The following is a 12365-nucleotide window of genomic DNA, read 5'->3' on the forward strand; positions in this document are numbered from 1 at the left end:
ACAGTCTTGAAGGAGTTCCCAGAGGTGTTTAGCACTTGTTGGCCCCTTTGCCTTCACTCTGCGGTCCAGCTCACCCCAAACCATCTTGATTGGGTTCAGGTCCGGTGACTGTGGAGGCCAGGTCATCTGCCGCAGCACTCCATCACTCTCCTTCTTGGTCAAATAGCCCTTACACAGCCTGGAGGTGTGTTTGGGGTCATTGTCCTGCTGAAAAATAAATGATCGTCCAACTAAACACAAACCGGATGGGATGGCATGTCGCTGCAGGATGCTGTGGTAGCCATGCTGGTTCAGTGTGCCTTCAATTTTGAATAAATCCCCAACAGTGTCACCAGCAAAACACCCCCACACCATCACACCTCCTCCTCCATGCTTCACAGTGGGAACCAGGCATGTGGAATCCATCCGTTCACCTTTTCTGCGTCTCACAAAGACACGGCGGTTGGAACCAAAGATCTCAAATTTGGACTCATCAGACCAAAGCACAGATTTCCACTGGTCTAATGTCCATTCCTTGTGTTTCTTGGCCCAAACAAATCTCTTCTGCTTGTTGCCTCTCCTTAGCAGTGGTTTCCTAGCAGCTATTTGACCATGAAGGCCTGATTGGCGCAGTCTCCTCTTAACAGTTGTTCTAGAGATGGGTCTGCTGCTAGAACTCTGTGTGGCATTCATCTGGTCTCTGATCTGAGCTGCTGTTAACTTGCCATTTCTGAGGCTGGTGACTCGGATGAACTTATCCTCAGAAGCAGAGGTGACTCTTGGTCTTCCTTTCCTGGGTCGGTCCTCATGTGTGCCAGTTTCGTTGTAGCGCTTGATGGTTTTTGCGACTCCACTTGGGGACACATTTAAAGTTTTTGCAATTTTCCGAACTGACTGACCTTCATTTCTTAAAGTAATGATGGCCACTTGTTTTTCTTTAGTTAGCTGATTGGTTCTTGCCATAATATGAATTTTAACAGTTGTCCAATAGGGCTGTCGGCTGTGTATTAACCTGACTTCTGCACAACACAACTGATGGTCCCAACCCCATTGATAAAGCAAGAAATTCCACTAATCAACCCTGATAAGGCACACCTGTGAAGTGGAAACCATTTCAGGTGACTACCTCTTGAAGCTCATGGAGAGAATGCCAAGAGTGTGCAAAGCAGTAATCAGAGCAAAGGGTGGCTATTTTGAAGAAACTAGAATATAAAACATGTTTTCAGTTATTTCACCTTTTTTTGTTAAGTACATAACTCCACATGTGTTCATTCATAGTTTTGATGCCTTCAGTGAGAATCTACAATGTAAATAGTCATGAAAATAAAGAAAACGCATTGAATGAGAAGGTGTGTCCAAACTTTTGGCCTGTACTGTATATATATAATATATATATGTATATATATATATATATATACTCATTTAAATGAGTTTCAGGTTATGTTTAGGCATTGCAGAAATGACGAGTTAGGCTTGATGCTATGATAATGTTCACTCGACCTGTCTCTATACTGGACACAGAGAGATTAGAGCTTCCCATCTGATTTCGGGTTTCATGACAAACAAGTGTATTTCCAAAAAATACTGGACTATAAACCCTGTCCTATTTTATGTTCCAGGCATCTCCATTCTGAACACAGTTATGGTGACAGAAGCATTGCTCAGTGGAAGGTCCAGCAAGATAATGTTCAGTGCATGGAGAGTCAGGTGGGAACTAAACAAACCTGGAAGGTGTTCAACTACATCGTGACTACTCTTATGTAGCTCCACTGCACTAAATCATGGCTTTTACACCTCACTTACCATCTATCTGCCCTTTAAGGCCCCTTGTACAAAAGAAGCTATTGTTAACTTTAGCAAATGACAAACAAAGTCTGCAGGTCGTGAAGTCACTTATGTACGCACAGTGAAAAAATTCAAGCACAATGCAAAGTTGACCAGGGGTGTTTTCTTTTTTTTCAGCTCATCTTGGAAAAACAGAAACTCATTGCGATGCAGCTTCATCTGCACCTCTCTGAACACAAGTACACTGATTTGGTATGCTATTTCTAGTTGCTCTTGGCTTTTAGGGTGTCTTTCACCTTCATTTGCTTGATTAAAAGATTTTCCTAATATTGCATAGAGAAATTTATATATATATATATATATATATATATATATATATATATATATATATATATATATATATATATATATATATATATATATTAATATTAATATTTATGTATATTAATAATATTGAATTCCTTTTATACTTCTTTACCTGGGAAGAAAGCAAATGAAAGTATGTGTTCATATCCACCTCCATCATTGCATACTGAAGGCAGCCTCTGAGTGGCCGTACAGCCTTCCTCTGTTCCTGCCCCAGCCTCAGGTAACAGATGGAGACAGAGTGCAACAATGGGGCATAAAACATCTAGAGGAGTTTTACCAGCATGGCTACAGAGCTGCGGGTTCTGCTCACCTTTGTCCAGGTAACTCAATTTCTTTGGAAGTTTATTAATGACAAAATAGAGCACAAAATAAATGAATACCTGCTCTGACAGATTTGTTTTTGTCACATTCTGAGCTCTTCAATGTGTAAGGGCACCTACATACAGCTGTTCACTAACATTATTCAAGAAGCACAGCCACATCTGGCCATTTCAATGATACAGTTTCATATGTGTTACTTTTTCGCCATCCTAGTCTTTTACACAGATGAAAAAGAACAGATTATTTAATTAGATCAGTCAGTTGGAGTTTGCATGTAAAAATTAGTTTCAGTGATAGTTAAAATTATATGTCAGTCTAATAGTTCTTCTTTCTGCAACCCCCAAAGTACCAGGAGATAATATTTTTTATCATGTGCACACAAGACTAAAACCCACAACAGCTGTTAACAAATTCCTATCTTCTTCACACAAGATCAAACAATATAATCATATGAACTTTCAGTCTTACTCTACCCTGACACTACATATAACTTATCTGATTCTTTGAGGAAAAGAAGAAAAAAAGATACAGTCTAACTTGTGACACTGTGTCTGCAAGAACTCTGTAAGATTACCTAATGATGTAAGACAGTGAATTGCAAATTGTATTGACTGTCAAACTTTTCATTTATAAAAACAACAATAATTACCAAATATGTACAGAAATTTTGACAGAATCAAAACTACAAATTCAGTCCAAAAGATTTGTTCAGTAATTCAATCAAATTTCTAATAATCTGTAATCTTGATCTTTAAATTTGAATATGTTATTTGTAACATAATTTTTATTCAAATTTCAGGTTTCAAACTAAGCCTGAATATTGTGCAGTTTTATTTGTTGCTTTTGTTAAAATTAGATTATTATCACCATTCTGTCCATTGATGCTCTGAAAACCTGCTCTGCACCTCAGAAGTTGTTGCTAAAGTTTCCCATCAACACACTGTGGTATTTCCAGAAAGGTAGCTCATTAGATCAGATTAAAAACCACATAATCAGATGTGTTTGATGACTTGGACTGATGACATGTCATCACTGTTGCACAGATATGGTCCCCAGTATTGAATGTTACAAATACAACAACATCAGGCCTCCGTACACCTACGCCTACCTGATAAGATGGGTGAGTTTCTCTACTGTTACATCTACTGTACAACACTGCCTCAGTTTAAAGTTTAAAGGTACAATATTACAACCAGCTCCACTGTTGCCTCATTTGTTGTTGTGTAAAACTTTTGACTCTGCCCTCTAGTACCATCTACTGGCTGTATCTATGCCATCATAAAGGACGCATGGAAGTATGAGGGCAGAGATGTTTGCAACGTTTGAAACGGACGTATTTATAAAGAAGGTATAAATGGACCTTCCAGCCTACACTGAGGGGGTACTATCTAGAAAAGTACCTGGTAAAAAAAACAGGTTGAGCCAAGTTGAACTGAGCTGCACCACGCTGTGGAAATAAGGCAGATATGTCAGATGAATGGCTGGATTGACCTGACAAAAAATAGTTTAAATTAACTCTAGAATAAATGTATTTAGAGCTGAAGAAGCGATTTAGATTCAAGGCCCAAATTCAACTGTTCGACTGTGGAAAATGACATTTGAAACACAATCATTCATTATGACACAAAGTAGACACACATTGCCTGTGGTGAAAATAACTGGATTTGATGTAGTCTAGTTCTGCTACAAACTGTTGCAACTGTACTGTCAACATTTTTTCACATCTTGTCCCTGTGTTTTTCTCACTGTGTTTGATGTTTGCAGTCTATCCTGGAGTCTCCGGACAAACAGCGCACTCTGAATGAGATTTACAACTGGTTCACTACCATGTTCTTCTACTTCAGACACAACACTGCTACCTGGAAGGTAAGTGCTGCACTGTTTTTTCTTAGGGTCCAGTCTCACTGAGATTAACATTTCTCTTTTCTTTTAAATGAATGATAGGACTCTTCAGTCTTCCTCACTTAGAAAGTGAGATTGTCTAATGTTAGTGCTGCAACAACTAATTGTATATACACCATTTAATCAAGAAAAGAACAAGAGTGTATTGTCCTGATTGATGGCTGTTTTCTGAGTAAGAAAAGCAATTGACCAGTCAGATGCAACCAAGCAGAGCTTTGGTGGAGGTAGAGCTGTCTGTGGGGACTTGGCTTGGGACACAGATAAGGTATACGGAGTGTGAACTGCTAGCTGGAGAGATGCCAGTTCACCTCCTGGGCACTGCTGAGGTACCCTAGAGTGAGGCACTGAACCCCAAATTGCTCAGGGTACTACGCTGCAGCGACCCATCATTCTGACATCTTTCCACATTGATGTGTTTGTGTGTATGTGTGTGAATTAAAAGTCCAGTCTGTGAGTCTCTGATTTAGGGAGGTATATTGGCAGAAATGGAATACAATATTTAGAGATGCGTGATAATATCGGCACATCATTGGTACTGGTCTGATGTTGCCTTTAAAATTAAATATTGGAATCAGCCAACATGCCAATTTCTGCCAATATGACAAACCTATTTTTAAATGTCTTTAATTTCTTTTTAATTGACATAGTGAACACTTGCAAAACATTAGGTGAATGATACAGCACAGGCAACAAAACTTATCTTAAAGTTATACAAGTATGATACAAGTATGTATAAAGAATAAAAATTACGAAAATTAAAACTAACAGATCAACAGACAATAAATATGTGTAACCCTTTCATAGCTGGCTTGTACCACAAAGCAGTGAAGCAGAAAAGATAACTCTGGCATGCTTGTAAATGAAAATGAAAAGGCTGTTAACCAAAGATAACGTGTCTTAAGTGCTTATCATTCTGTTACTAACTTCTTGGTGCAAAAGGATGAAATGCTGATACCACTGTGTTAAGATAATATTCACAATCACCATTAATTAACCAAACACCCAAATAAGTTTGTCATTTCAGGGTATTAACAAACTGTTATGAATAAAGCATACTTCATGATAAAACAATTGGGCCCACAGATGTGTTACCCTTACAGTCTGTGAAAGTCTATGTAGTATGTACTCTGGAGCTCAGAGGAGTGAATCTGTCTGTTCAGAGTTAAATAACTTACAACACCGCACTGTCCTGACCATGGTAAATCCAGAGGCCACTGTCGAACAAGGTCCTTCACAGAAAACAAAAAACAATTTCCATGCTAGTTAGAGCAGTGAAGAAGAATTGATAACAGGAAAATCCAGGTTTTATCCAGGTGTGAAACTACTTTGAATAAATTATGTGGTATCGGATCGGTGCGTTGACTACTTGCCAATACCCAATCCTGCATTTGGGCAGTATCAGAGGCATTTCCAATATTGGTATCAGTATCAACTCTATTTTCATTTGTGTATAATCACCTGAAAATACGAATCGTGATTTTGTTACCTTAGAATGAGCTGTTTATATCTACATATGGAGTGTATCATTTTGCACAGAGTCCACCATGTTGTTTCTACAGTGGCCCAGGATGGACAAACCAAATGCTGGCTCTAGATAGAGCCATTGACATTTTTTTGACACAGTTGGTAGGAGTCTGCAACCTCACCACTAGATTCAACTAAATCCTACACACTAGAACAGGGGTCATTAACCTTTATTATTAAAAGCCATTTCTGACCAATAATAATAATAATAATAATTAAAGCTGCAAGCAGCTGTGATTTGGCCCTTGCTCTCCCGCGCCAATGCGGGGAGCCAGCAACACGCATCACTGAAGCGGTTATGTGAAAACTCACAGTAAGTTAACCCTGACGTGGTGTTACGTTTCATATTCCTATTCCAAAAAAAACCTTATGGGGAGGGGTTTTTGAAAATTTCAAGGGGGCGCTATAGAGGCATTTTGTCCCCCCCATGGGCGATGCCCCTATCAGATGCAAGAGCTCGCCATTCTTGACTTGTGTATCAATTTTCATGAGGAGATGAGGTCGTTGAAGCCATCAAAATGCCAAACGTATTTAGTGGCGAAAGATCGATAGTCACCATGCCGCCACATGGACACCATTAGACGTAGCTTCACAGCGTTCGTAAGGTAGCTTTAACAACTTGTTCTGCATGCATTAGAAGTGGAATGAAGTTGATGCGGTCAAGTTTGTGGCATTAGTACATGTTAAAGTAAAAACTGGTCACTTCCTGTTACCACCGGGGGCGCTATGACTAACGTGGGATATTAACATTTCGGGGTGGAGCCATCATCATGTCCAGCATGTTTGAAGTGCTGACATCAAGTATGAGTGCGGGAGAGCCGTTCGAAATTCAATGGCAAGAAAACGAAAAGTTGCCATAATTTGTCACGCCCTAGCGGCCACGCCCCTTGAAATAGAGAAAAGCTTTTGATAACTTTTGATCAGCATGTTGTCAGGATGATCTGTAGCCAATTTGAAGTCGATCGGACCAAATCCCTAGGAGGAATTCGTTCAAATTTAACTTGTGGAAATCACCGTAACGAAAAAATTCAAAACAAAATGGCCGACTTCCTGTTGGGATTTTACCATGACATCAAGAGACTGTTTTGTGCGTCTCTGCCTATGACAAACTAATCCCAATGGGGAGGGGTCTTTGAAAATTTGTAGGGGGCGCTATTTCGGCATTTCGCGTCGACCATGTGCAACGGCCCAAAAATACTGAATTTAGGATGTGGCCGGATGAATGTGGAAAGTTAGAAGCATTTTGAAGTTTGGGAAAGGGGCGAAATTGGGGCATGAAATGTCGCAAGAATAATAATAATAATTAAAGCTGCAAGCAGCTGTGATCGGGCCCTCGCTCCCCCATGTAACCGCGGGGGCCTGAGGCACGTGGGTGCTGTGGCGCGAAGCGAGAAGGGAGAAAAAACCTGGCAGGAGCAAAATATGCAATGTTTCGTTCATCCACCAGGTGGCACTACGAGCGTAACCAGATGTGGGCAGGTGTGATCAGGGGTGGACCGTCATCACGCATGTGAAGTTTCGAGCAAATCTGACAATGTCAATGTATAATAGGGCATTTCCTGTTTCCACAAGGGGGCGGCATGAGCGTAACCAGATGTGGGCAGGTGCGTTCAGGGGTGGACTGTCATCACACATGTGAAGTTTCGAGCAAATCGGACAATGTCAATGTATAATAGGGCATTTCCTGTTTCCACAAGGGGGCGGCATGAGCGAAACCAGATTTGGGCAGGTGCGTTCAGAGGTGGACCCTCATCACACGTGTGAAATTTCGAGCAAATTGGACAATATATGAAGGATTTATATCAAGTTGATGTTCCGTGGCGAAGGATGAAAAGTTGCCACTGCTGCGGCCTGCAACATGACAGGACACGTGTGTCACTGTGGAGATTCATCAACTTGATCGTCATGTGGCCACAAAATGGAGTTGATCAGGTCAGGAGCTTGAGGTTGGCGTTTGTCAGTGTAAAAGATGCCATTTCTATAAGGGGGCGCCATGAGCAACATTGCCTTCGAGCATATGGAGGTGTTGAGGGCGGGGCTCTTATCATGTACAGAAATTTTGAAGCAGTTTGGATGAATTATGTGGGAGAGAGAGCTGCTTGAATATGCATGGCGATGGATCAAAAATGGCAGCACCATAGCAGCCACGCCCTTTGACCTACAGACATGCAGAGCACAACTTTTGAGCAGCATGGTTTCTGGATGATATGTAAAAACTTTGAAGTCGATTGGATGAAATCCCTAGGACTAGTTCGTTAAAATATAACATGTGGAAATCACGCCAAAATGACAAGTCAAAATCAAAATGGCCGACTTCCTGTTTGGAGTAGACCATTGGTGCCAGAGACTTTTATGTGCGTCTAGACAACATACACATGTGTACCAATTTTCATGTTCCTACTCCAAAAAAACCCTTATGGGGAGGGGTTTTTGAAAATTTCAAGGGGGCGCTATAGAGGCATTTTGCCCCCCCCATGGGCGACGCCCCTATCAGATGCAAGAGCTCGCCATTCTTGACCTGTGTATCAATTTTCATGAGGAGATGAGGTCGCTGAAGCCATCAAAATGCCAAACGTATTTGGTGGCGAGGGATCGATAGTCACCATGCCGCCACATGGACACCATTAGACGTAGCTTCACAGCATTCATAAGGTAGCTTCACTAACTTGTTCTGCATGCATTAGAAGTGGAATGAAGTTGATGTGCTCAAGTTTGTGGCATTAGTACATGTTAAACTAAAAACTGGTCAGTTCCTGTTACCACCGGGGGGCGCTATGAGTAAGGTGGGATATTAACATATTGGGGCGTTCGCGGCGGAGCCATCATCATGTCCAGCAAGTTTGAAGCTGCTGAGATCAAGTATGTGGGCAGGAGAGCTGTTCGAAATTCGATGGCAAGAAAACGAAAAGTCACCAAAATTTGTCACACCCTAGCGGCCACGCCCCTTGACATACAGAAAAACTTTTGATAACTTTTGATCAGCATGTTCTCAGGATGATCTGTACCAACTTTGAAGTCGATAGGACGAAATCCCTAGGAGGAGTTCGTTCAAAAGTAAGTTGTGGAAATCGCCGTAACGAAAAAATTCAAAACAAAATGGCCGACTTCCTGTTGGGATTTCACCATGACATTAAGAGACTTTTTTGTGCGTCTCGGTATGATACATGTGTGTACCGGAGGAATGTGGAGAGTTAGAAGCATTTTCAAATTTGGGAAAGGGCCGAAATTGGGACACGAAATGTCGCAAGAATAATAATAATAATAAACAGCACGATTTCAATAGGGTCCTCGGACGACTTCGTTGTCGCTCGGGCCCTAATAATAATAATTAAAGCTGCAAGCAGCGATGAACGGGCCCTCGCACCTTCACGCAACTCGGGGCGGCTGGCAGGACGTCTTCTGATGTGTCAATTCATTTCTGTCAAAGTTAGACATCGCATGCTGGAGTGACTTGGCATATCCCTGATACAGTGCTGGAATGACATATTTCATATTTTGTATCACTTCCTCTTTCCACTAGAGGGAGCTGGAGTGTGCACTAATTATACATCATGTTTTTATACATAAAAACACACACCACAGCATGTAACTATCAGATAAATCGAATCATAAGTGTTTGATGAGACCTATTTCCTGTCACCACTAGCTAACACTATGAGTATCAGGAAATATGGTCATATAAATCTTTTCAGGGTAGGACTAATATGAATCATCTGAAGTTTGATGGAGATCAGAACATTTACGGCAAAAATATAGCAATTTCCTCTTTCATGGCGAGACATCAAAATTAAATCCTCTGCAGCACACGTAGACACTAATGATATGTCATGTTTGTGTACATCAAATACACACCACAGCACTGAAATTTCAGGTTAATACAAAGGTAAGTGTCTGGTAAGAAGTACTTCCTTTCACCACTAAGTGGCGCTATGATTATGAGGAAATATGGTAATGAAAATGTGTTCAGGGCAGGACTAATATGAATCATCTGAAGTTTGGTGGAGATTGGACCATTTATGCCAAAGCTGCAGCAATTTCGTTTTTCATGGCGAGACCTCAAGATTCAACGCTCGGCAGCGGGGGCCCCATTCAACATTGGGAAAATCCTGTGATAACTTTTGGTCACAACGTAGTCACGCTTACATACACCAAGTTTGGAGCCAATCTGATTAAATCTGTAGGACAAGTTCGTTAATTTACAAGCCCTGGAAATGGGCAAAAATGCACCAAAATTGCACAGTAAATTCAAAATGGCGGACTTCCTGTTGGGTTTGGAGCATGGCTCCAAGAGGCTTTTTTGTACGTGATAGAGTGTTACAGGTGCCTACCAAGTTTCATACATGCAGGTCAAAGCAGCTTTGGGGGCTGCTTAATTGAAATATTCTAGGGGGCGCTGTTGAGCCATCTTGGTGCATCAAAGTACAAAAATCACATCAGACAACAGGACTTGCGACCTGTGATGTGTATGCCACGTTTGGTGAGTTTTCAAGCATCCCTTGTCCCTTCAAAACAACATCATGTTTGATGGCGAACAAGGTGGCGCCACGGTGACAGCGTTTGATGAAAACTCAAAAGCTTCATTTTTAAGTATCATCAAGGTCTAAGGACTTAGACCAGCAAGTTTGAGGTGGGTCTGATTAACCCGCTAGAAGCGGGACATCAAAGAATGTATAAAGTAGCTTTCTGTTGCCAGTAGGTGGCGCTATGGTGGTGATTCAAAATTCCTCTGTAGATGTGTTCAGGGCTGGACTGTCATCATATGTGTGAAGTTTTTGCAAGATATTCCCACATGGACTCAAGTTACAGCAACGTTTATCATCATGGCGAAACATCAAAGTTCGCCGCCAGGCCGTGGCCACGCCCTTCGATGAAAACTCACAGTTTCCACAGTAAAGCGTCATCAACGTCTTATGACTTTTTTCACCAAGATGGATCTGGTCAGTTTTGTAGGAGATGTACATTAAAGTCTAAAACATGACATTTCCCATTGCCAGTAGGGGGCGCTATGTTTATCTCTAATTATTGACATGTAGATGTGTTCAGGACGGGACTGGCATCAATCCTGTGAAGTTTGGGCAAGATTGGACCATGTATGCTGGAGTTATAAACTACTTCCTGTTTAGTGGTGAGACCCCTAACTTTGACGCCATCCCACGGTCACACGCATTGACGAAAACTCAAGCTTTTGATAACTTTTCATCTTCAAGGTCTTGGGATGGGACAGACCAAGGTTTGAAGTCGATCGGATGAAATCTCTAGGACTAGTTCGTTCATTTATGACCCCTGGAAATGGCCAAAAATGCACCAAAATTGCACAGTAAATTCAAAATGGCTGACTTCCTGTTTGGTTTAGAGCATGCCTCTAAGAGGCTTTTTTGTACGTCTCTCGGCGTTACATAAGCCTGCCGAGTTTCATACATGTAGGTTAAACTGGCTTCAGGGGCTGTTTCCTCAAACTTTTGTAGGGGGCGCTACTGAGCCATTTTTTGGAACCCGAACACGAGACCCTTAAAATATCAAATTTTTCACCAGTTCTGAGATGTGTGCAAAGTTTCATGAGTTTTCGGGTATGTTAAGCCTCCCAAAAAGGCAATTCATTTGGAGGAATAATAATTATAATAACAATAATAATAATAATAATAATAATAATAATAAAAAATCCTTGCATTTCAATAGGTTCCTCGCACCGCTAGGTGCTCGGGCCCTAATTAAAGCTGCAAGCAGCGATGAACGGGCCCTCGCACCTTCACGCAACTCGGGGGGGCTGGCAGGACGTCTTCTGACGTGTCACTTCATTTCTGTCAAAGTTGGACATCCCATGCAGGAGTGACTTGGCATTTCCTTGATACAGTGCTGGAATGACATATCTCACATTTTGTATCACTTCCTCTTTCCACTAGAGGGAGTTGGAGAGTGCAGTAATTATACATCATGAGTATCAGGAAATATGGCCATATAAATGTTTTCAGGCCAGAACTAATATGAATCACCTGAAGTTTAATGGAGATCAGAACATTTACGTCAACAATATAGCAATTTCCTGTTTCATGGCAAGACCTCAAAATTAAACCCTCTGCAGCACGTATAGACACTAATGATATGTCATGTTTGTGTACATCAAATATAGACCACAGCACTGAAATTTCAGGTGAATCCAAAGATAAGTGTCTGGTAAGAAGTACTTCCTTTCACCACTAGGTGGCACTATGACTATCATGGAATATTGCCATATAAATGTGTTCAGGGTGGGACAAATATGAATCATGTCAAGTTTGGCGGACAACAGACCATTTACTCCAAATTTATAGCAATTTCCTGTTTCATGGCGAGACATCAAAAGTAAACCCTCTGCAGCGTGCATAGACACTAATGATATGTCATGTCTGTGTACATCAAATATAGACCACAGCACTGAAATTTCAGGTGAATCCAAAGATAAGTGTCTGGTAAGAAGTTCTTCCTTTCACCACTAGGTGGCGCTATGA

General features: G+C 41.2%; 1 protein-coding gene across 2 annotated transcripts in view; it reads left to right on the top strand.

Annotated features, from left to right (window-relative positions):
- The window catches only part of foxp3b (forkhead box P3b), a 53369-nt gene that overhangs the window by 29511 nt on the left and 11493 nt on the right, over window positions 1–12365 (top strand). For both annotated transcript variants that reach the window (XM_078170373.1, XM_078170372.1), the window contains 5 exons: window positions 1599–1686; window positions 1942–2016; window positions 2303–2453; window positions 3498–3574; window positions 4219–4320. In XM_078170373.1, coding sequence (XP_078026499.1) covers window positions 1599–1686; window positions 1942–2016; window positions 2303–2453; window positions 3498–3574; window positions 4219–4320 — 493 coding nt within the window. The remainder of the gene's footprint in view (window positions 1–1598; window positions 1687–1941; window positions 2017–2302; window positions 2454–3497; window positions 3575–4218; window positions 4321–12365) is intronic.

Source organism: Epinephelus lanceolatus, chromosome 8 (assembly GCF_041903045.1).
Source record: "Epinephelus lanceolatus isolate andai-2023 chromosome 8, ASM4190304v1, whole genome shotgun sequence".
Classification (NCBI taxonomy): domain Eukaryota; kingdom Metazoa; phylum Chordata; class Actinopteri; order Perciformes; family Serranidae; genus Epinephelus; species Epinephelus lanceolatus.